The sequence below is a fragment of the Charadrius vociferus genome, unplaced genomic scaffold, assembly GCF_000708025.1.
Source record: "Charadrius vociferus isolate BGI_N301 unplaced genomic scaffold, ASM70802v2 scaffold92, whole genome shotgun sequence".
Lineage (NCBI taxonomy): Eukaryota > Metazoa > Chordata > Aves > Charadriiformes > Charadriidae > Charadrius > Charadrius vociferus.
Window position 1 is genome coordinate 6,146,269 of NW_009647874.1, and position 24,350 is coordinate 6,170,618.

Below are 24,350 nucleotides of genomic sequence, written 5' to 3' on the forward strand. Positions count from 1 at the left end.
TTCCTGCTGGGAATAGGAAATTATGTCAAACTTGAGCTTGTCTTACTCTGTCTTTCCATTCCTGGATGATATGCCCTCAACTGTGAGAGAGAAAAGCTCCCTCTTTTCCAGGAGCACATATGCATGGTAGACTCAAAGTCTCCTCAGCTAAGTCCACATTATTTCCCCTACGAGGGACATTAGATGAACTAATCTATAGGTCTCACTTACCTCTTGGCTGTCCTCCAAGTCCCATTTATTAAAGAGTTTATAAACGTTTAGAAAAGTGGTGCAAAGAACTCCTCAGCTAATTCATCTGAGGCACTTACATGCAAGTTACCCAGCTGTTGTTTTGTCTTGGCAGATACTTAATTACATCTTTCTATTTGGCAAATGGTAAACTTCTGATTGAAGGTACATGGTCAGATGGGATGCATCCTGCTTGGGCATTCCTAGTACAGAGAAAGAAGAGGTAATCAGCAGTTTCGTCTTATCTGCATCATTACATTTGCCTTTTGGGCTCCTTCTTGTCACTGGCTGGTGCAATACAACATCTGTACCAGTGAACTGTAAAAGGCTCATGGACGCTGGTGCCTAGGCAACAGCTGATTTTTTTAGGTTAGTGATTAACTCTTTTTTGTCTGCCTGAATAAGCTGAATATTGTATTACTTCTTGCCATGGAACAGGACCTTGGGGTTTTCCAGCCTTCCTCCTTTGCAGTTCATGCACTGCCTCCTCTCTGTCCCCTCACGGGATCAGATTTAGTGGCCCCTGAGGAGTTTGGAAGGTGTGCAGCCCTTCTTCCTCCCCAATTTGAGAATGGGCTGCCATCATCCCAGAACTTGTTTCTGTGGATAGCAGGAATATGCTGCGGATTTAGTAGTCACCAGTATGGCTATGGGTGAAAATGCATCCTCAAATGCCTTCAAGCAGCCTAATTGTGTAGAGGCAAGCAAGGGAAGTGAAATACAAACTCTTAAGGAGGAAAACAAAACACCTTGAAAATTACGTATCTAGTGTATTAGTCTGATTCACTGTGAAACCTCTCACAGCCCCAATCTTCATCTAGAAGGTAGGTAGGAATTTACATCATCTGGAGGTACTTTGTAGGAAACAAGCTGCTAGAGTGAGGGGATTTAAAAGGTCTGTCAGAGCTTGGAGTCCTACCTAGTGACTGCTTTTAAAGGAGCAGCTCCCTGAAATGTGAATCTTGATCCTACCTGAGCTCGGTTCTCATTTCCACGTGCAGTCGGAATGTCTCCAGTAAAGTTGTTGGTGCAGCAGAAAAAGATGTACGATTTGTGCTCCTTTCCTGTTGGCAATTCAGCACCACTTCAGGGTTTCAGCCCTGAAATATCAGCCATGTGTATTTGGAGATGGTGTCTCCTTTGAGAATGGTTCTCTAACTGCAGTATTAAAACATAGGGCTTGTCTTGAATCTGAGGGACACCTCCCCCTCTCCCCCCCAATTCTTGGGTTTTTTTTAATGCTCATTGGGTGAATTACACACACACAAAAAGATCAAGTTTTTAAAAAATATAACTCACTAACAGAGAAGGGGTGGTCATCAATTCAAAATTTTTCCTAAGTTTTCTCTACTTTTGCAACTTGGTTATGTGAGCTTTCTCTGTAGAAAGTCCTCAGGGGTTATGCTTCAAAATTATTTTTTATATAGAAAGTGTAGAGCACTCGCGATTCGTGAGGTCATGTTAAGTGATTCATGGCTAATCCTTAGGGGCGTATTGGCTGTAGAGCAGTTTCAATTAAAAGTTTCATTAAATGCTCGAATGGTGGTCTACAAGCAATGTTGAGGGTTGATGATGCTCTGTGATTATTTTTTTATAATTGTATTCAATTTTTTCTGTTACTATAGAGTGTCTATCAAGTCTTCTGGACATCTGAGGTATTTTAAGACACTAGTTTCATTATGGAGGAAAAGAAAAGGAGAGAGAGAAAAGAGGTTGCTCTGACGTATGTAGCACATCCCGTGAATTAGCAAGGCTGCTGCCTCTGATTGTCCATTGCTTTGCACCTTGCATAATTATTGACATTTATGTTAAAAGGTTGCAAAATGATATTGTATCACCGGAGCAATTGCAGGTCGAAGCAACACATGATTACTGCTGTAGGTTCCACCACTGAGGTTATCTTTTCTCCTGATAACTTCATCTCAGTTTAACTGTCATAGATTTTCTCCAGTGAGAGACATCAAACAGATTTGGTTTCTAAGATACCAAAAGATACATCTTCAACATTTTACTGTTCGTGCACAAAAAGCCGCACAAATGAAATTAGTCTTGTGTGAAAATAGCTCTAGCTGTGATTTCTGGGCAAACTGTAGTTCCACCACATTTGTATTAGCATACTCTTACAATAAAAATAGTCCACCTATGAAGGAAGGAAGTCATAACTCTTGGTGTAGTACTGTTTTTTAAAAGATGTCATTAAAACTGCAGGGAAACTCAGATTAATTTATGCAATGTATTTGTGCGCTTGTGATAATCCATCTTAAATTCAAGGAGCAAGCTCTTAATTCTAAGCCTTGTAATACATTAAACTCTGAAATTCAGGCACTGAGAATATAATAATTTATTAATAGGATAAAATGATCAGGAAGTATTAGAAGATCTGAATTTTTAATACTCTTATTAGCCTTTGTGGAAGAGATGAATCAGTTGTCTTGATGTATTAATAAAATAATGCTGCAGATGTTCACTCTTGGTAAGAGTATATTGTAAACTAACTAGTTGGGATAGGTTGGTTAAAATACAGGGTATAAAATACTACTCTGATAGATGTATTAACTCCCAGAGTAAAGTTTTTGGAGCGGCTGGCAGAAGACAATTTCTAAACAATTCTCAATGATGACCCATCCACAGATTCTCAACAACTGTTAATGGGAACATCCTGTTGCAAAAAACAGCCTAAGGCTGGGTAGACAGGCAGAGCCAAAGGAGATATCTAAAGCTTCTTCAGATGAGTGTGGAGATTTACCCGGAATGTAAATTCAGTTTTTAGTTATGTAAAATAACATCTATTTGTCTGATTTGTTATTGCAGTTCTAGAAAGGTTGAAGAGGATGAATATGAAGACGGAACAACTAACCAAAAATGGGTTTTAGCTCCAAAAACACAAGACACAGATGTGACTCTCATACTAAACAAGCTGTTGAGAGAGTATGACAAAAAGCTACGGCCAGATATTGGAAGTAAGTACTCCTTTCCGCACAAGTGAAGGAAAGCATCTATGGGTGCAGAAAAGACATGTTATGTTTTGGTTAGTGTGCACAAATCGCTGGGAAAGTGCAGATTAAGGTTTTTTGGCTGAAGTTTATTTCCAAGTCAATATGTAAAAAACGCTAATCCTCACGGGAAGATACGGTGGTAACTTAGGGTGACAAACTCTGCTTTGCTTGTACAGAGTTTGGATAGAGATATGGAAGGGCTAGCTCTAAAGTATTGAGCAGGTCTTTGGCAGAGTTAGGAACATACTTATCTCTTTTGTCATCCAATCCATGCATATGAAAAACTCACGCTCTGAGGAGCAATCAAAACCCCAGCATATTCAAAGCAAAAAGTAGGACACAGCAAGAGAAGGATGTTTATCTACTCCCTTCAAAATGTGATCACAAAAGTTAAGTTCCTTGATGCTGAGAAGGAGGCACTAGAATTTGCCTGTGTGTTGGGCAACTCTAGAGATTTTCTTCCCTAAACCACCAGGCATCTTACCTCCAAAAGAAATCAAATCAAATGGAAGTGTCTTGTGGGCAGTACTACTACATATAGGTTGTGTGTTTCCAACCAGTATTTTTTTACCTTTTGTGGTTATGCCCTGTTTGCCTTGTTTGCATCCTTAGATCAGAATGGCTATAGCACAACTGCTGTTCAGTTTGTTCACAGCAAGTTTGTATGACAGAAATCAGAGACAATTTGCCGTTTACATTTATTGTACCTTGCGTATACTTCAGAATGAACTGGGAATGGGGAAAGCTGTCCTGGTTTGAGGTAAAACAGAACCAGTTTTCTTTTCAGTAATTTTACTTTTCAGCTAAGCCTCTTCTAACTAACTCTCTGAAATTAATGGCGTATTTTTCAGTCTGATGTTTGTAGTGAATACCAAGGAACGGTATGCAGAGAGGATCCTGCTTATAGTTATTGCTATAACAACCAAGGTCAGCTAACTTTCTTGAGTGCCGTGTTGGAGGGTCAGAGGTGGAAAAGTATAGATGGGTAGCACCTGCGGGGAGGAGCGGACAGGACAGGTGACCCCAAACTGACCAACAGGGTATTCCATCCCATCTGCTTCATGCTCAGTATAAAAGCTGAGGGATCAAAGGGGTGGTGCCGTGACTCAGATTTGAACTGAGGTTGCTGCAGATGCGCTCTCGTCTCTGAGGAGGAAAGAGGTAAAAGAGAGTGTCAGTCATTTGTTTTAGTGGCCAGCCCAGCCCTAACCATGACAGCAAAGCTCAAAACAACTACCTAATAGAATTTGCTTTTCCTAAATTTTTTTTTCAGAGATTAGAGGGAGAATTCATACCACCGATTATTGTGAAACTACAGTTTGCTGATGGCACATGTATTGATATCCTTTCTAGGTGATCCCTCTGTGTGAGCTTAGAGGGAAGTAAGAGCCATCTGTATGTATTCACCATTACAATTATTAGTGTCTTACAGCTACACATTAATACAACAGTTCCAGAAAAAAAAAGCTATGCTGTGGTATGAAAGAAAGTGGTTTGGTTTTGTTTTGTTTTTTCAATAGCTATTACTTTGATTTTCTGTAGTATTTAGAAAGACCACGTTTGATAGATATGTCTGTTTTTTAACACAGAGTGACATTTATCTGTCTCTCTCTACTTAGTTTGTCATCCTGGATTTAGCTGATCTCTAATATCTGATGGAGAAGTGCTTTAATGCAGTTCCCCACCCATATCAGCATCTTGAAGACGTTCTCAGACAAATTTTTTATTTTGCTTTGTACACCATGTCCTCAGATTACTGACTTCAGGCAGAGTAAATTATGTTATGCCCATGTGGGGCAAAGTAATCACTCAAAGTGCCCACGTCAGTTGCCATAAAATCAGCAGAGGTCAGACATATCCTACAGCACTGGAAAATCATTGTTACCAAAATAATTCCTTTTGTCTCTCCACAAACTTTCATAAATCCTCTTTTAGAGAAAGGAGTTAAATTGCACAGCTCCTCATATATTGTACCAAACAGAGATTTTACAGTTCTCAACTACATCTATCTATTTCTATCAAATGTCTCAGTCCTCAGCCATTTTTCTCTTTGATAGGAATCTGGCTGTTTCAGAACTTGAGCCGAGTGTTGTTCAGTTGCTAGAGAAGTGTGCTTCCTCTGCTTCCTTCCCTAGTCCCTCTTCCCTCCTCTCCTCCTTTTGATGCAGATAAATAACATTGCCCTTTTGAAGAAGAGGAGCTGCTGCATTTGTCAAGGAGAACATGGGGGAAGTGTTAGAGAATCAGGCATTCTGTCTGACTTCCCTGAACTGCCGGCTGGTTCCTCACACACAAGCACATCTTCCTTTCAATCTGGGAGAAGGTTATCCTCCAAACTAGATGGTTGTCTTGTCCTGGCAATTGAACGGAGTTCCTGCCCCTGCCCTGAAGGTCCCAGTATTAATACAAATCGGTTAAAACATGATACAGTTAAATAAATCAGTTAAAGCACTAGGAAAAAAAGGAGTGTGCCCTGTAACATAGAGCATACAGTAAGAAAATGCATGTTTTGAAATTTATAGAAAGCATGGAATGAACCAGTGGAGGAAGAGAGAAGTAACTCTCAGAATCAAGCAGAAGTGCAGCCAATAAAAGACATTGAGGGTTAAATTCAGGACTAACGTGCAGTCAGCTACTCTTTAGGGACTTTACATTTGTGCAGTGCTGCCTGTAAGCAAATCGGCTGTCCCACAGGACAGGGGACACTCGCCATTTCGTGCCACATCACTCTTCACTCTCTTTTCCAATCATTTGTTGCAAAGCCTCTACTTCTAACAGTCGATAACTTTAGCAGTGCTCCTGAAGAAATGGTCTTCTTTCTGAATGCAGTCAGAAAAGCCTAGGAAAATACCGACTTCTTTGCACTTTCAAAGGTTAGGGTTGCAGTTTTTAGTTCACCAGGGAACACACTTTTGCAAGCCCATGGGGAGGAGAAGACTGTGGCACACAGAAGGTGTTGAAATGCATGCTGGCCCAGGCAGTGACTTTTCTGTGGTCTTTCATCCTTCCCAGAGCAGCTGATATTTCGGCTAGCTCAGGTATGTCCAGGTACTTCCTGGCACTATACAGGCCTATTCAGAGTGCCCACTTACCATATGGGCACTGAGTTCTTGAGTAATCACGTCACCTCCAGGTCAGGTGTATGGCCATCAGTGAATGCACTCCTGTGAACAGACACACAGCCACCCTCCTTCCTCCTCCCCTGCACAGCCCACCTAAACCACTGTAAAGTACATGTAGGTCAGTGCTAAGATGCAAGGTCAGGACTTGCTCTTTCCTTTCTTTTTTTCTTATGCTGGCCTATACTTGGCTTGGGCTTTCAGGTAAATGACTGTCAGTCAGATCACGTGTTCAATCTATGCTCAGCAGTACAGGCATCACCTGCAAGGTTCCAAGCGAGGATTTTGAAAGAGTGGATTGAACAACCTAACTATTAGGCAAAATAGTTACCTGGTGAAGGCTATCAGCAACCTGACACCTTAACAGGACCTGTCTAGCTAAAAGGGCCTATGGTCTTTGGAAACAAAGCAGTGTTTTACAGCAGGGGAATATCGGACTGCATCCCCTGTGGCCTCACACTTGGCAGAGTTCTTGTCTCCATAAATATCACAGCTTGTGAGGGTTTTCAGTTTAATGGTGGCATCTGGCAGTTTTCCATTATACCACAGAACATACGTACCTTTTGGAACTGAAAAAAAAAAAATAAAAAAGAAAGAGAAGAAAGCACCTCACACTGAACAGCTTATTGAGTAGATCAAAAAGAAAAGTGTTTAATGGAGACAAAGCATCTTTTCCACCTACTTTTTACCAGCTAGGGTAGGGCTAGCTGATCATGGGTCATAGGGTTTTATAGGGCTGAGAATCATGGGTCTGTTGCATGGTATAAAAGTCACGAGTCCCAGATAACAAGTAAACCTGTTCTGAGCCATGAAGGTCTTAAAATCTCTTCCAATAGCAGGTACTCTGGAGTTTGTTTCAAAGTCCTTTGAAGTGAAGATCCATTCAATGGATATGCAACATTTTCCAAGTGCAGTAAGGCTTACTACCCTGCAAAAGTGATTTTTTTTTTCCCCCCATGTCACACTGGTCTAAGTACTGACATTTTGTAGGACTAAATTCTGGCCCTGAAATTTCACTTTGTCTTTATTAATAAAATGAGAAAAGAAATAATAGGCAAACCAACAGGCCACAGAGTAGAATGATGATAATTACAGCTAGAAAAATCTCAGTCTTACTTAGGTTCTATTAATAAACCAGGTTTTTGCTATTGCTCTATTTTTGATTAACTGATTTAAAATTTCAGTTCTGTTAAAAAAAAAACCAAACACAAAACGATGAAGCAAACCACAGGTATATTAAATTGCACATGACAAAATATATTTCCTGCGAAATCAGTTCACTGTAATGAAACCTTCCCTCTCACCTTCCTTAATGGACAGCTTAGTCCACAGTGGAGTCCTGGAAAACAAAAGCTGCCTTTATTACCCTACACTGCTTTGTGCTTATCTTCATACAGATTGTAGGTTGCCTTAAATAGACAAAAAGTTTGTAACAGTATGTTCTTCCAAAGTGAGTTTTGCCAATCACATTCCATGATTGAGCTTTACATGTGGAAGATAATATGCTATATTTTTCTTTCATTGTGAAAGTCACCTTACCCATCAAAAAAGTTAGTATGTGAGAAGTTTCTGAAATGTGACATTAGTAGCAGGAGGAAAAAAAATCTCACCCTAGACCAGGCTCAGAGCTGCAGTACTCACTTGGAGCATGATGAGCATTAAGTCTTAAGAGCTGCCTTTTGGTAGCTGGTTTGCTTATCTCAAAGAAAAGATCTTTTTGCCTCTTGTTTGTTAAGAAGCAATAACTAATGTGGACCAGCATTTCGGTGATGACAAGGCAGTAGTAATGTTAAGATTAGTTCATAAGCTGAGCCAAACTCCAAGCTTCCCTCTTGATCTCAACCTGCTACTGTGAAAGAAAACTTTTTATTTCACCAATAATTTTTAGAGAACAAAACCTTTCCCTGAGCATCTCTAACAAGCCATCAGTTACCTCATCACTCTTAATTTAAGCGCAAAGGATATTCTAAAACACACATCCTGCAGTCTGACCAGGTGCTCTCCAGCCTTCCTGTGATTACCGTCCTTCTTTCGCAGCTCCTGAAATACCTACTTTTTTTTTTAGTCCACTACTTTTCTCCATGGTGTTCCTAATGTGAGAAAGTGGTGTTAAGAAAGTGATAAATTTCTGTTTTAGCATTTTTTAAACATACCTGCAAATCATAGAAAGCCATTATTTCCCTGCATTTCAGGCTGTACCAATGATCTTTGCAGTTATTTATACTCTGCCAGGGAAAGTTCAATACTTTCAGTTCATTTCTATTTCAGAGGCTGGGGCAAAATAGTGCTGGTAAGAGAAAAGCCAACGAGAAGGTACTACACTCCAGTGTATTCAAACTACCCAGGGAAATTGAAAGTAGCGTGTGATCATAAGTATTAGAAATTAAGCTACAATGAGATAAAAACCGAAATCAAGGAGTGGAAAGTTACAAGACAGAACTTCCCGTGCCTCAGAGTTACTTAGATGACAGCTAGTTTTTCAACTGATACTTCTTGTAATGGTCAGCCAAAACTGAAAAGACTGAATTCCATTTTTAATGCAAGAGAAGTCTTGTATAAATGTGGTAGTTTATTGCATTCATTTGTTTTCCCGGTACTTTCTAGCATTTGGTTTCTAAGCTGCCTGCCTTCTTACTTTATTAAAAAAAAAAGTCAAGCTGACATCAAATCAGACTTGAGGCAAGAGCATTATGGGAGAGACAGAACAAGCATGAATAATACGAATTTTACTGATATTATTCATTGAAAGGGTAGAAAAAAGTAGTAGGATAATTTGTATTGCATGTTTGCATCTTCTGTTTCTCAATTGTATCACTATATTAGGGAAGGCATTGAATTGCACATGTTGAAGAAAGCTTCATCAGCTTGTGTTCTGAGGTGCTTTCACCAATAATGCCTGCTTTTCCCTCCTTTCTGATTGTACTGCAGTGACAAGGTTCCTCTTGGATCCTCTAGATATTTGTACAGCCTGTAGTGGTCCCCTGTGCTTATTGTGTATTTATAAGCCCAAATAAGTTCACTTTGAAGTATGAAAGTGTATATGCATGTATGTATATGCGTGTATGTATACGCACACATACATACACCCCCTAATTTAATGCCTATCTGTCTTTTGACTCTGCCAGTTCTAGCTGTCTTGAGAGTCCAGCTGTTTTTCTTTGCTCCTCAAGTATCTGTAACGCTTAGGCAAACTTCTGAAGATAAGAGCAGTCTCACAAACAGCTGTGCAACTCTGAGTCCCTTGGGTAGGTTTGTACAAGTGTAGCTGGTAGAAATAGGTGGGTCATTTGTGTCAGCAAACACAGAAGACTAAGTTCTGTCTGACATGCTTTATTGTACTGGTGGGTTTTAACAGCAGTTCTCTTTTTAAGCAGTTAAAAGGTCCCTCTGTAACTAATTTAAGCAGTTTCAGCGTATGCAAGGAGCAGATCTGCAGGGTGAACAGGCACAACTTTCATTCTGTTGCTTTTTAAAGGAGATGCGCATTTTCAAGCCCAATCCTAATGAAAACCTGGAGCTGTAACACAACCTTTCTACTGTCTGACCTGCCTTCCTAGCGGGCCACACAGAAATGAACCCAGAAAGTGCACCACAGGCTGTTGCCGCTTTGGCTGTCAAGTTATTTTTGCTAGCTGCTGATTGCCACACCTGATACTCTTTAAATTAGCTCCAGCAAGGTTGCCTTGTATGTGGTGACCAAAGGTTGCTTATTGCCTCACAGATCAAAATATTTCCCAGATCATAGTGCAGAGAAAGCTGTAAACTGTCATGCAAGGTCAAATTACTACTTTCTGCTGTAAGTCTTTTTTTCATGGTAGCCTGTGAGAGACAAGGACAGGCGGCGTCTTACAACAGGAAGAATTGAGAGACAGGTGTCACTTAGGGGTTGATTAGAGACAGTTGCACCTGGAGAGCTAGCCAGTGTGTAAAGGTACTACACAATAGGAAGGAGAGAGGGTGTAACTTCTGTTTGTATTATGGCAGCACTCAGGAGGGGAAAGCCATAGTCCTGGATCCAACTTCTGTAGTGTTGGGCACAGCAGAAGATTGTGGAGATTAGTCTAATTTAGCTTTATATGGAAGAAGAAACTTGAATAACCCGTTGGTGAGGATGCATAGTGCTGTGGCTAAGACTCAGCTAGGAAACGGGTGAATATAGTGAGAGCTCAGGAACTGAAAAAGATCACAAGAAAAAAATCAGAAATGCTTTAATTGTTCTGATACTTCCCTTTCTCTTTTTGGGGGGAAAGTGGATTGTCTTTATTTCTGAAAACTTTTGTTCTGGTTCAGCCACCAAACTGGAAATCCATTAACTGTCCATTTCCATGAGTAAGAAAGTAAACATGAAGACTATTTTGGTGCCAGTCATCTCCCATGCATTATGTATAAGCACACCTATGTAAGGAGAGGAATATTCCCGAGGAAAGGGTTGCTATTCAATGCAAACAAGAGTGACCTCTGTTCTAGGTGGGAGGATAGAAGGGATTTCTTGATTGTCTGCAGGAGTTTTAATTGTCTAGCATCTTCAGTAATTGATGCTTTCTTCTGCAGACTTTGCCATGAACATTTCTGGAATATGAATAGCAAGGCTAATACGCAAGGGGTAAACTACTCTATGGGGACTCCAAAGTCCCAGTTTTAGATTTTGAAAACTGTGATACATGTTTGAGTTTTGAAACATGACACAAATAAATAGGTTGGTTCTACCTAATCCTAATCCTTGTATGGTGACAGTATAATGCATCAAACATAGACTCTTTCAAAATCTATCATGAGAACATTTCTGATTAGGATAGCCTGTTAACATTGAGTTTTTCCATGCCTATGTTCTGCTTTTCTAATTGCATAACCATGGAGCTGAGTAAAGGGGGATTTCTGACTTTCATTTCTGACCTGGTTTGGTTCTCAGCTTCTCAACTGTCAGGGGAACACCCTACTTTTTACTCATCCTTCTCTCGGGTAAAACTCTTTATGTGTCATGCTAGAAGAATACATAGAGAAATTTTATTCTGATGCAGTGACCCTAAAGCCCTCCAGTTTAATGTTTCTGCTTTAAACAAAATGTGGTTTTATTTTTTTTTATTATTTAACAGGTTTGATTTTTTCTTTTTTGTTTCATTTTTTTTAGAATACCTAATTTAAATCAAATGCTGGAAAGCAACACTTTAATTTGAAGTTTACATAGAAATATTTCAGTGTGCACACACTTTGTTTTTCTGAGACTAATCTCATAATTTAACCCAAGTAATACAGTTCTTTGCAGATGAAACTGCTCTTTTGTCTCATTTCTAATGACCTGTTTGTATCTTTGCAATACTTATGTCTTGCATGTAGTCTGTTGGTTTTACAAAGATGTACTGCTTTTGTGTGAGAGAGGCCTTTTACCTTAACAGAGAGTTCCCTTACAATACAGCCATCTCATTGTGAATGTAAATAATTCATTTACACAGATAACTCTTTTTTAGAGTTTTGTTTCCTGACAGTGATTACTTGCTGAAATGGCTTCATACAAACTTAGACTGAATATTTTTTTGAGTGGCACTATAGCTGGGAAAGTTTGGTTGACATTTCATGTTTGCCAAACTCTTTGTCTAAATTGTCAGAGCCAAAACTATACGTAGCAGCTGCTAGTTCTTATTTTCTCTTCTTTTCCGTAACTTCACCTAAGAAATCTGAGAGGATTTTGGGAATATAGCATACAGACTTTCAGGACACCACAGATGGAAAGTTAGGTAAGAGTCGGAGATATTTATTCCATAAGAAAATCCCTTTCTCCTCTCCTCTCTCCTTCCTTCTGCAATAACCTAGACTATATTGGCTCTACCAAGTGTAGAAGTGTATTTAGAAGTCTTTTTTTTTTTGTTGTTGTTGAAGAGGGTTCTGAGCAAATATTTGTAAATTGGGGAAATGTACAGTGCTACAGTTGCCATTTTGAGGTTGTGGCACAGACTAATAAATTATTATGTCATATTTAAAAAAGGAAAACGTTCTGCACATATTATTTTAAAATATTGTTGCTCTTTTTTTGCAATTGTATGGTTTTCTTATGACTACTCTTGTTCATCCACACCTTGGTTGCTTGCTTGCTAGACTTCACAGGAACAAATTCTATTATTGTTCAGTCTTATGATATCACATAGGAACTCCGCCCTCCTATGAATATAAGTAAAACAAAAATGGAAAGTTTAGGGCTGGATTATAAAACCAGCCTAACCATTCAGATCTACAGTTTTAATTCCTGAACAACATAATACTGGAAAAATTACAGCTTGTGCATTAGGGAAAGGTAAATGAAAGACTGAAAGTGCTGAAGGTTGATTGATGGTGATGGTGGGATATGAAGAATAAAAATGATGCCTAGTTAATGGACAGAGTCCGTTTATGTGAACGCTGTCATTCATGCTCCAGGACAGAATGGCAACAAAACTTAGCATGTGAATAAAATATCCTGTTCAGAAGACTCTGTTCTCATCCTGGTATTGCTGTCATCCAAATTTTCTTTCAAGACTGCACCAAATTTTTGATTATGCTTTTGATTTTCATTTGCAGTCCTGTTTTGGTAGTTTGATTTTAAAACACAGGGATGACAGTTCTGTCAGAGTTTCTCTGTCCGTAGCAAGAGGAGAGCTTTTGCCTCTATCTGTTGTTCAGGCCCATTCTTTTCTATGCAGGAAGAACGAGTCTTTCTTTATTTTCCTCACTGGTGCCTTCGTAGAATCACAGAATAGAATCATGGAATCATTTAGTTTGGAAGAGACCTTTAAGATCATCGAGTCCAATCATAAACCTAACACTGCCAAGTCCACCACTAAACCATGTCCCTAAGTGCCACATCTACACATCTTTTAAATGCCTCCAGGGGTGATGACTCAACAATCCCTGTTACTATGTCTTTCTTCAAATGTGGTAATTTTTTCTAAAATATAGAAGTTTTAGCTGACCACAATTATCCCTGAGAAGTGACTTCTTAGCATAGCAGTTTGTTTAACAGGAACAAACAGGTAATTAGATGTCACCTATAAGTTTGTGTAGGAAATATTAGTAGTCATCATCACTAATGCAAAGTAAACATTAACACTATAGTCACTACTACTACGGTTACCGATAACTGTGTAATGTATTTATTACAGCTTTATCCCAATTTAAAAATAGCAATTTATGTGCTAATGAGATAATGTAAAATATCATTATAGAGTAATTTCAAAAAATATCTCATTACTGTAGAGCCAATCTTGTTAGTCTGTGGCGTTCAGAAGTCTTATGGAACTTAGGCAGAGTTCAAGTGGCTGTGTATTTCTGGAACAGAGCTCCTATTGTGTTTGTTATGTGGTTGCGTGCCTTCTAAAAATCTAGTGCTAATTGCTTTGCTTCTATAAATATGTGTGTATTGATCCCTAATATTTTTACCACTGCTGTTTTGGGTAAAACCAGAATAATTTAGGCCTGGGAGTTGCTTGAACAATGTAAGAAAGGTTAACTCTCAACAAAAATTAATTTTAATTTTATTTTAAAATTTATGAGAGCTCAGCTGGTTCTACTCATGTTTAAATAAGCTTCCAATAAAAATATTTCTCAACATTAAACTTTAAAAAATAATTCTAAATATTTATGATTTGTACAGGAACATAAATGCTATTTGGACAGACTTCAAATGTGGAGGAAGCTTTCTGTAGGAAGCAAACAAAGTGGCTTCATTCACGAAATAAGCATCAATTCTGAATTATGGAGATCTATCAAAAATTAAGAGATATTTTAAAAGGACAGGATAATTTAAAGTCCTAAAAAACTGTAATAAAATGTCAGGAACTTATTGCAGATTTTTCCCCTACATGAAATTACCTCTTGATTTATCTGTTGAATTTTTTACATGCATCATCAGCTAGTGTATGTCTAAGAGTAAAGTCTCCATGGATTTTAATGGGATTCAAGTTCAGGTACTGTTTATTTCACCAGGATAAATCTATGAAGCAGGACTACACATATCCTATTGTCACCCTGCATGGGTATTTGTGATCAAGGCATTATTCTAGCTGTTTCTGTGTTTTGTGGTTGTCCAGAAATGTCTGACCTAGTTTTACACTAACTGTCTAAGTGTTCACCTGGCTTCTTAAGCAAGCTTTGCAGGCAGCATTGAACTCATGACTCCTGTGGCTAGGCATCTTTTGAACTGTTTGTAGACAGTGAAAAGTTTGTAGACAAATTTCACGTGGATGTGTCCTCGCAATTTGATAGTCACAAGGATCCCTGGAATATAAACACAATGTCTGTCTCAAAGCCATGGCATTTGGATCAGATGGGGACTATTAGCTAAATATTGGTGAGACCTTAGTTTTGTTTGCAGATATTTTGATTGGCTTGATAAATTCTCTCCTCTGTTAAACCCAACATGTTTGAAGATGAAATGATTGTGATGAGCAGTTAGCTAACCTTAGATAGCACTGGGTAGCAGCATAACGCTGCTGCTACTTGGGTGTGTGTACATTGTCTTTTAGAGAAAGTTAACTACCATATATTAAAGAATATTTCAAAGAACTTTGAGAAGGTTGGTGCATTTGTTGACAACCTGTATGTGATATACACATGGTTCTGCCAGTAATTTTTCTAAGTTTCAGGAAGCTTTTTAGAACTGTTTTGGGCTGATACTGATATCAAAACGGTACTGGAGCTGAGTATCCATTTGTAATCTTATTGCCAACTTTTAGTGAGCTATTAACACTTCCGTTGTTCAACCAACCAGACTGTGAGGACTTTCTCAGTGCAAGAAAAAAGGCTTAAATCAGACCATAAGCTGAGTGTGACAAATGCACATAGTATACAGAAAACCTGATCAGGCCTTGAAATAATTGATAATGTAACTATTTATGTCTTCTATGAAACTCAGTTCTTTCTGAAACTGAGTTCTTTCTGATAAGACATGATAACTTTAAAACTCACTTATTTTCTTTTTCATAATGCGTTTTGGATCTTAAAATCTTTGCCTCATTGTGGTTGGTATTTTGAATTAAAATCCTGTGATATCAAATCTAAAATTTATACCTGATGGTTATCCCAGTTTATATCTGTTTATATCCATGAGAACCCACATGCCACAAGAACTGTACTCGTCTGCCTTTTCTTTCAAAACGTGAACACTTATTTACCATACAATTGTATTACAATTGTATTTTCTGCCTCTGCCTAGGAAAACAATATATCATTGAAAGGAACTTTTAGTCTTTTTTGTTGTTGTAGCGATATAATAGTTTACCTATTTTTTTTTATTTTTATTTTTAATTTGAATTTTACTGGGAATGTCTGAGGCTAGATGCTGATTCATTTTGACAGAAGAAGTGGCAGCTGCTTAGTTTTCTTCTGTTTCAAGATTAGACCTTTAATGTGAATAAGACCAAACTGTCTTTAGCATTAACAAGCATTTTTTTGCACTGGAAGAGAATTTGGCCCAACATACTCATGAGAAATTATCATCTCATAATCTATTTATATACTGGATTAATGGATTAATGGAAAAATGGATTCCAAGCACTGTGTTCTGGTCCTGAACTTTGTCCCTGATCCTGCCAAGATTCAATTGCATGCCAATTTGCATCGCTAAGTCTAGTCCCATTAATGTTTACCAGAACTCCTTACTGTTGAACTTCCAGCTAGATACATACATAAGCCCTAAAAAGATCAGAGCTCTTTATTCCATGTATTCTGTCTTGGTAAAAGAGCTAGCTGTAGTTCCCCGCTATTACCAATTCCTATGTAATGACATTTATTACTGCAGTTTGAGGCAAGTCTCATTACCAGAAGCTGCTAGACTCCTATTTAGTTATTAGCTGGGTACAATTAGAGTTGCATTAATCAGTTGTGCTTGTTCAGCTGAGTTCAGATTTTCTTTTGCTGAAGGGAAGATCCAAGTTTATAAGCCAGTACTTCAGACAGTTTGAAACCACGGCCTTAAATAGTGCTGGATGTTCTGACCATATGCAGTCAAAAAAGTATGTGGTACTTAATGAATTAGAGAGAACTATTATCATCTTTAACTGCTATTTGTACCCACTTTAAGACCTGTTTTTACATTATATCTAGTCTTCCTAATGATATGTACTTACCAAAGTCTTACATGACAAGCCAGCCTGCCTATTTTTTTCAGAACCATCTATCTTTTCAGGTACTTTAAAACTCCTCAGCATCTTATCGTTAGTCTGAAATTTGGGGGATGCGGGCAAAAATTACTCATCTTTACATGTGAAGATTCCTGTTTATCTTCATCTTTGTGCCGGATGGCTTCTTAAGCTTTAAACAAATTAACTGTTATCCACCTGAGATAAGCTTCTCACAGAACCGTGGTATTTCACTGTACCTCACTTCTCTGCTCAGTAGCTTCCCTGAAGAAAGCTCTCTGAGTGGCTGATGTACCTGCATTTCCTCATTCTAGGGGTCTTGGGGATTGGTGCAAAAAAGTTCTGAGTTCAGCGTAGTTCCCAAACTTCAGTGGTTTGAATTGCTCTCTGGAGATATTTGAAGACTGTTTTTTGAAGATATTTTGAAGATTTTTTCCTCTGTGGGAAAGGGAGAGGTCTAATAGAAGCTGTTGGCCTGCTAGGGCCAAGCTTACATCAATTCTGACTATGCAGGTTAGAACAGGTTTTATACTTACTTAATTTTGGGTCAATTAACCCTGGAGAAAGTAAAACACCAATTTAGATCTCAATTTAGAGGTTAATGTATACCCTATGGGGTCAGAAAGAGGGCAGTATAAGTAAAAAAAACCTATGTGCCTTTCAGTGTAAGAGTGACATTTTAGAGTTAGACGACATCACCAGTAAGAGCTATCTGAATAATGTTCAGCAAGTACACTGATACCAAGGATACTAAAAGGAAGATAAATCCTAGTGGCCTCAGCTTAAGAAAGGAGCACAGAGCTTGTCCTGGGCTATTAAATCCTGGAAGTGTGAGAACATGGAAAATCTTGTGAGAAACTTGCATTGACTAAACCAAATCAAATTAAAAAACCTTTGGAAGAATGAGTGAAAAGGCAAAGTGGGCTGAAGGGAATGAGCCTAAATTGAAAGGAGAAGAGTTGCTTAGGTTTAGCTAAATGTATTTCATAGTGATTTTATTCTAAGTTAGGATGATTTCAGGGCTGATGAGATGAGAAATCGGGAAAGATTTATTGATGTGGAACACACATGCTAGAGGACACATGTGTTGAGGCAATGGGGAAAAGTGATATGCTGCATTATTTCTCGTTTCATGTCAGTCATCTTAGCTTTTAACTTTAAGCCACTGTGCTTAGAACTGAAAGTCTCGTTAACAAATTACTGCTGAGATAAATGGGGATCATGATGATAAAGTGATACAGGCTGTAATTTGCAATTTTTGTTTGGTAGGAGAAAAAGAACCTTGTCTTCCTGAAAAATGCATAATCCATATTTCTCAGTAGTTCTACCTGAAGAGTAGACCTTACAGTTATCGGGGAAGAAAATATTTAAAGTGATTACTTAGTTTTCTACAAAATAATGTTTGCTTTTTTTTTTTCCTCCACAGTAAAACCAACAGTTATTGATGTTGACATTTATGTCAACAGCATTGGTCCTGTATCATCAATAAATATGGTAAGTGAACTGCTAACAAAGATTTTTATCTGGACTGCTTGTCTCGGCATCAGTAATGGCTTTTGAAAGAGACAATAAATACCACTGGGATAAGTTGTTTTGATTGCTGATTTAGTTCTGTTTTCGCTATAGCTTTGTTTTTCAGATGACCCTTTTCTGTATCTTCAAGAGAAGAACAAACCTACAAGCATTATTATGCTCTGTGTTGTCTACCACAAAATGCTGGTAGATCTTGAATGACAAAATAGCCATCTTAGGAAAAAATAAGTATGAAGCAAAGCTATTATCAAGAAAATTCTTGAATTAATGTTTCAAGAGTCAATCAAATATACAGAGCTTCATAATGTGGAGTTAATGAGAGTCATCACATACTATCAGTATATTTTTTTGAAATTCATCATCTCTGCAGTGGTTACTTTTCTTTCACTGAGTTATCAACAATCTTTAGCCTTAAACTATAATTTTGAAAAAATTATACATAGCTGTACTGCTTATGTAAAGGCAAGAGAAACTGAAAGAGTCTGTGTGATAGCGTGACAACAGTGAACCTAGGAAAACATAACAGTTGGTCAGTTGTTGTGGTCTTCTTAACTCCAGGATATACCTCAGTTCTGCAGCAACACATTCAGATTTAGAAAGCAAGCTGGATATTTTTGTAACTATGGAGGTATGGGTTACCGTGGCTGCTTGTGCACCTTCAAGTTTGAATTCAGCACAGTATTCCTCTTTGTAAACTAGGCTGAGTTTTTTCTTAATACAGCTTGGAAATGGAGAACTTGTTAATATCTTAATTTACTTAAAACTCTTACACTAACCTCTTCAAAGCAATGACTTTCTTTTGTTCACAATGACATTCAAAGGCTGCTGTGTACAATGGTCACATAAGAATGTAATAAATGCACTGCATGTATGTTTTGTATTTTTGGAACAAAAGCTCTTGAATTTGAAAGGTGGTCATTCAGCCTGATTGTTTGGTTTTGCCTCTGTATGTGGGAGAATGTAAATTATTGCAGTGTGTCAAATACTGGGTGGTCAGATACTCTTATGCCCCCTGGCAATGGGAAATCTGGCAAGTAAAGACAGAACAAATTATGTGCTAGGAACAACTTGGACACATATTCAGAGAGTGTGAAATGTATTGGTAATATTTCATGTAAAGTGCTGAATGTCAAGCAATGGGAGTACCTGCTCCATTCTTGAACTAATAAATAGCTAATTATCTTGCCCTTCCCTGACTGTGTACCAAAATGACTTGTCCAGGGAATGATTTATTGGAAGATCTATTCTCCTTATGGTCCTCTGGCTTGCATTTATGTATACTCTAGGAACAGGTAATCTTTTCAAAAGCGATGTGGACAATGGTGAAGATGTTTACTTTTCAAAGTCTTTTTGCTCTTTGCCCCTCTGAATTAGCTTGTAAGTAGCATCTTGGGGTGCTGGAAATGTGTGTGGAACAATAATTAAGAAAGTAATTTATGAGAACCATTTCAGGTGGGAAGAAAGAAAAAATAATAGAAGGAATCAGCTGTTCTTGGAAGGTTATCATGGCACAGTCAAAACATGACTAGTTTACTTATCCCTTAACTTTGAGTTCAGGATATCTTATGGCACCAAGATGGAAAGATACACCAAGATGGAAAGATACACCAAGATATCAATTTAAAAAATGTGCATGCTGTATCTCTTTGATAGTCAACGGTTTTATTAAGATAGTTAGTGAGTGTATGGCATAGAGATATTTCTTGGTTACAGCTGAAAAAACCCATGTATAATCTGTAAGGACAGAATGATAAATAAAACAATGATGAAATATAAAATGTAGGTACCTGAAGTTTTAAGGACTCAAATCTTCCTAAAGCTGTATTTAAACTTTTGAATAGAAATTGACTTTGTTTCAGATGTTTGTGGACAGTGTATCCCACTGAAACTGAATCTGAACTAGCTAAGCACTTTGAAGTTTTGTTTCTGTCCTCAAATGTAATTATCAATATGAGAAATTAACATTAGGCACTCAAATATAGCAAACTTATGTCCAAAAGCTCCATTTTTGCTCTGTAACTTTGGAGTATGTCCAAACTTACATGAGAGAGCAGAAATGAGCTTGCAGTCTCAAACTTACTATGAAGATGGGAAGTCCTCCTCACAAACCTACAAGCTATGGTGCTGTATGATAACTTGTCTCTCTGGTGGCAGAACTGATTGAGGAGCTACTTTTCCCCCCATTTGTGTTATTTCAACAGTTTGGCTACAGTATGCAGTAGCTCTGTGGTGCTCTATTGGAAAAACAAATGACACACTTTTTTTGAATTAAAAATAGTAATTTAAAAAAATAATCTATTTTTAAGTAAGCAGTTTTTCATGTAGCCTGTGAACTGCTGGGGCATGGGTACACAAACAGCTGAACAGAAACAGTAGCTGGAAATTACCTGTGGCGGAAGAAGAGGAAGGAAGGGACCATCTTCAGGCTGATTCCTGTCATATAACTGAACTCTCAAAGGCAGAGGAATGTGTGTGAAAATCGTGTACAGAATTTAGAACAGTATTCCAGGAGAAAAATAAGAATATCCTTGTGAGAATCTTTCTCTGCAGGAAAGGAACGTGTAGTTTTTCTGCCCTAAATTATTATTAAAAGTTGAGCTATTCTGTCAAGGCAACTTGTCAAGGTGGTAGTTGATTGAGCAAAAGAAAGGTGATTACATTGATTTCCATCTCTTCTATTTCAAGAGTGAGATCATCAACATGTTCAAGGAGGACTTCCCTGCTGTGTACTTCCAAACTTATCCCTTAGCTCTATCACTTTTTTCTTAATCTGCAGCACTTCTGAGGGAAAATCATGTTGAGCTTCTCTAGAGATCGAACTCTGCAGGTATATTTTCTTATCAGTTTTCATCAGTGCTTTTCATCCTGTGGGTGAAACCTAGGAAGTAAAATAATTTTCTTTAAGTTATCTATTCAATGGGTGTTCAGTTGAATGTTCAAGCCAATTTTGTAAAGCAAAGCTTTTCAGATGTCAATAACTTTGTTGTAATTATGATTAGACTTGAGTATGAATATTAATATCTAACTGTTTCTTTAACAGTCAGGAAAAAGACATTTGCTACCAGACAGATGAATTGTATGTGAATGCTTGTGACCCTGAGAAAAAAGAAATCCTCTTAGGCTGAGGCTGGAAGTTCCACAAGGGGAAGAAATGTTAGGGATCCCTTCGAAAAGGCTTGCAGTCAACTCTGTGAAAAAGGTGGTGTAATCCACAGGAATATATGTCTGACCCTGCCTTCCAGACTGCTTGCAGAAGGTTTATGCCACTTCCACTAAGGGCCTTACCAGTGTTTCATTTCCTAGTTGCTTTCAAAAATATCTATTTAGAGCCTCAAGATTTCCAGAAAAAACAGGAGTGATTGTGAGAAGGTAGTGTAGATGCTCTTCTGTTACAGACTCATCATTATAACATCTTTATGATGACAATAGAAACTTGTTTTCTGGATAGACAGTGGTGACTCTTCCTTTGTCTGTGACATGGAAGATTCCTTTGGGGCATGGTCTGAAAAAAGCCAGATTAAATCTTCCTGTATACATGTTATATCCCTTTGTCTTGGTTTTCATCTCTTCATAAAGTAAGTTACAGAAATCTACAACTTGCCATTTCATGTTACAATGTCATTAGAAACCCTGAGTTGTAGGATGCAATATTCATATCTACTGCAAGATTTTATTTCAACCTTTCTGTATTAAAAAACTTTGTTATATGTGTAATCACAATGAACATGCTTCCACTGCTGTTACGGATCTTCTAAGTGAGTTTTTTAAACCTGAAAATTCATCTGCAATCTTGTTTTTATTTTCCCTCCCCACTTTATATTTTAAAGCAGGTCTATGAATTCCAGATGACTCAGTTTTAATCCCTTAGTGTCTTTTTTTTTTTAACACTTCCTATTCAAAATGGTGTCCAGGAAGCATATGCTTTTTCATTAGAATCCATGCTCCAATTTTTTTCAACAGCCCAATTTGTCAACAACAACAAAGGTTTATAAGTTGCTTTATAAAACTTAGATCTTAATGTGTCTTAATGTAGCCTGTTTTTCTACAGATAAGCAGTACTGGCTTGTGTATAAAAGAACAGAAAAAGGAGAGAGGCCATGTCAATATGCAAAGTGGGAATCAGACATAACTGATGGGAAAAAAAAATCCCCTAGAAGTAGTTTTGTGAGACAGAAATGTAAACACACTGAGATTACATAGACTATTAAGTCTCAATAGCATCAAAGTCTGTGTGTTTGTGTGTACACACATATAGTCTTAAATAAGTGGTTACAGGAATCTGAGGCTGCAGCACAAGTTGCTAGTGAAGGAAGAATTTGACACCTGCATGGTTTTAGCAACTGGAATCTCATTTTAATGCAGCTGTACAGAAAGTATGTTGAAGAGTGTGAGAAACAAGCTTATAAACTGTACTTACCTGTTCATAAAACAATTAATTGGTTATCTGCTGGATATACACTCATCTCTTTATTCTCAAGTAATCTGAAAACATAATTCATAGAGTGTTTCTTTGGTGTCTTTCATCACTTCATTCTTTTGTGTCCACTCTCCAGGCTATGTCATACATCTTTATGGATGCTGTATTTCCCTTTTGTTCAGTTAAGTGTTGTAGAATAAAAGCACTCTACTCTTTTTTGCCCCTTAATGTATTGATAGAATTCTTTGAACTTCAGTTTCAAAGTCCTCACGTGCTTATTTTGCTTCTCCACTAGACAGGATAGGTATTTAAAAGAACAATCTTGATGTAGAAACTTATCTAATATATTATTCAGAGCTTATAATTAAGTCTGAATTCTTGCATATTTTTAGTCTCTATGTCTATTTACTTGATATTTAAAACTATTATTTGAGCATTTGCAATTATAGAAACATAACTTGGTGAATCTTTCCATAATAAGGCAAAGCTAATTTAAATCCAGATTTCATCTGTTTTTCACCCCACTGTGTAGCCTCAAATATTTCCTTTACAGGCTTCTTCTCAAAGATAATCATAGAATCACAGAATCGCTGAGGTTGGAAGGGACCTTTAAGATCATCAAGTCCAACCATTAATCTACCCTGACAAAACCACTTCTAAACCATGTCCCCAAGTACCATATCTACCCCTTTTTTAAACACCTCCAGGGATGGCGAATCCACCACCTCCCTGGGCAGCCGATTCCAATGTTTAATAACCCTTTCAGTGAAAAAAAATTTCCTACTATCCTATCTAAACCTTTCCTGTCATAACTTGAACCCATTTCCTCTCGTCCTATCGCTTGTCACCAGGGAGAAGAGGTCAGCCCCCGCCTCTCTAGAACCTCCTTTCAGGTAGTTGTAGAGAGGGATAAGGTCTCCCCTCAGCTTCCTCTTCTCCAGGCTAAACAACCTCAGTTCCCTCAGTCATTCCTCATAGGGCTTGTCCTCCAGACCCCTCACCAGCTTTGTAGCCCTTCTCTGGACATGCTCCAACATGTCAATGTCCTTCTTGTACTGAGGGGCCCAAAACAACACAGTACTCGAGGTGGGGCCTCACCAGTGCCGAGTACAGGGGGATGATCACTTCCCTAGTCCTGCTCACCACACTATTCCTGATACAGGCTAGGATGCCGTTGGCCTTCTTGGCCACCTGGGCACACTGCTGGCTCATATTCAGCTGTCTGTCCACCAACACCCCCAGGTCCTTTTCTGCCAGGCAACTTTCAACCCACTCCGCCCCAATCCTGTAGCGCTGCATGGGGTTGTTGTGACCCATGTGCAGGACCCGGCACTTGGCCTTGTTGAACCTCATACCGTTGGCCTCAGGTCATCGGTCCAGCCTGTCCAGAACCCTCTGCAGAGCCATCCTACCCTCCAGCAGATCAACAGGTCCGCCTAGCTTAGTGTCATCTGCGAACTTACTGAGGGTGTATTCAATCCCCTCATCCAGATCATTGATAAAGTTCTCTTTAATAAAAGAGAACTGGCCCCATCACTGAGCCCTGGGGGACACCACTTGTGACCGGACACCACCTGGATTTAACTCCATTTACCACCACTCTGGACACGGCCATACAGCCAGTTTTTTACCCAGCAATGGAAGACACCATTTCAGCACAGGCCTATATCCTGTTGTTCATTGTTAACTTGGAGTGGTTTTTTTTCTAACTGTATCTCACTGTATTACCTAATCTGAGTTTTCCAGTTGGTGAGTTCAGATCCTCTCTAAAATAATGGAATTCCTTTGGATCTTTGTAGTTTTCACTGCAATTTTTACAAGCTTCTTTTTTTGCTCTGGGGCCTAAGACAACACTCAAGTCCTGGATCAAGTTTTAGTTTGAGTGAGTCTGTTCATTTATGAGGACTAAGATACTAATCATACACTTAAACATTCTGCTAGATTATGATTG

At 38.3% G+C, this 24,350-nt stretch overlaps 1 protein-coding gene across 1 annotated transcript in view; it reads left to right on the top strand.

Moving 5' to 3' along the window:
• Positions 1–24,350, top strand: part of GABRG3 (gamma-aminobutyric acid (GABA) A receptor, gamma 3) — a gene marked incomplete at its 3' end in the record, with an annotated part of 182,274 nt that overhangs the window by 426 nt on the left and 157,498 nt on the right. The window contains exons 2-3 of the mRNA XM_009883134.1: positions 3,040–3,188; positions 17,876–17,943. Coding sequence (XP_009881436.1) covers positions 3,040–3,188; positions 17,876–17,943 — 217 coding nt within the window. The remainder of the gene's footprint in view (positions 1–3,039; positions 3,189–17,875; positions 17,944–24,350) is intronic.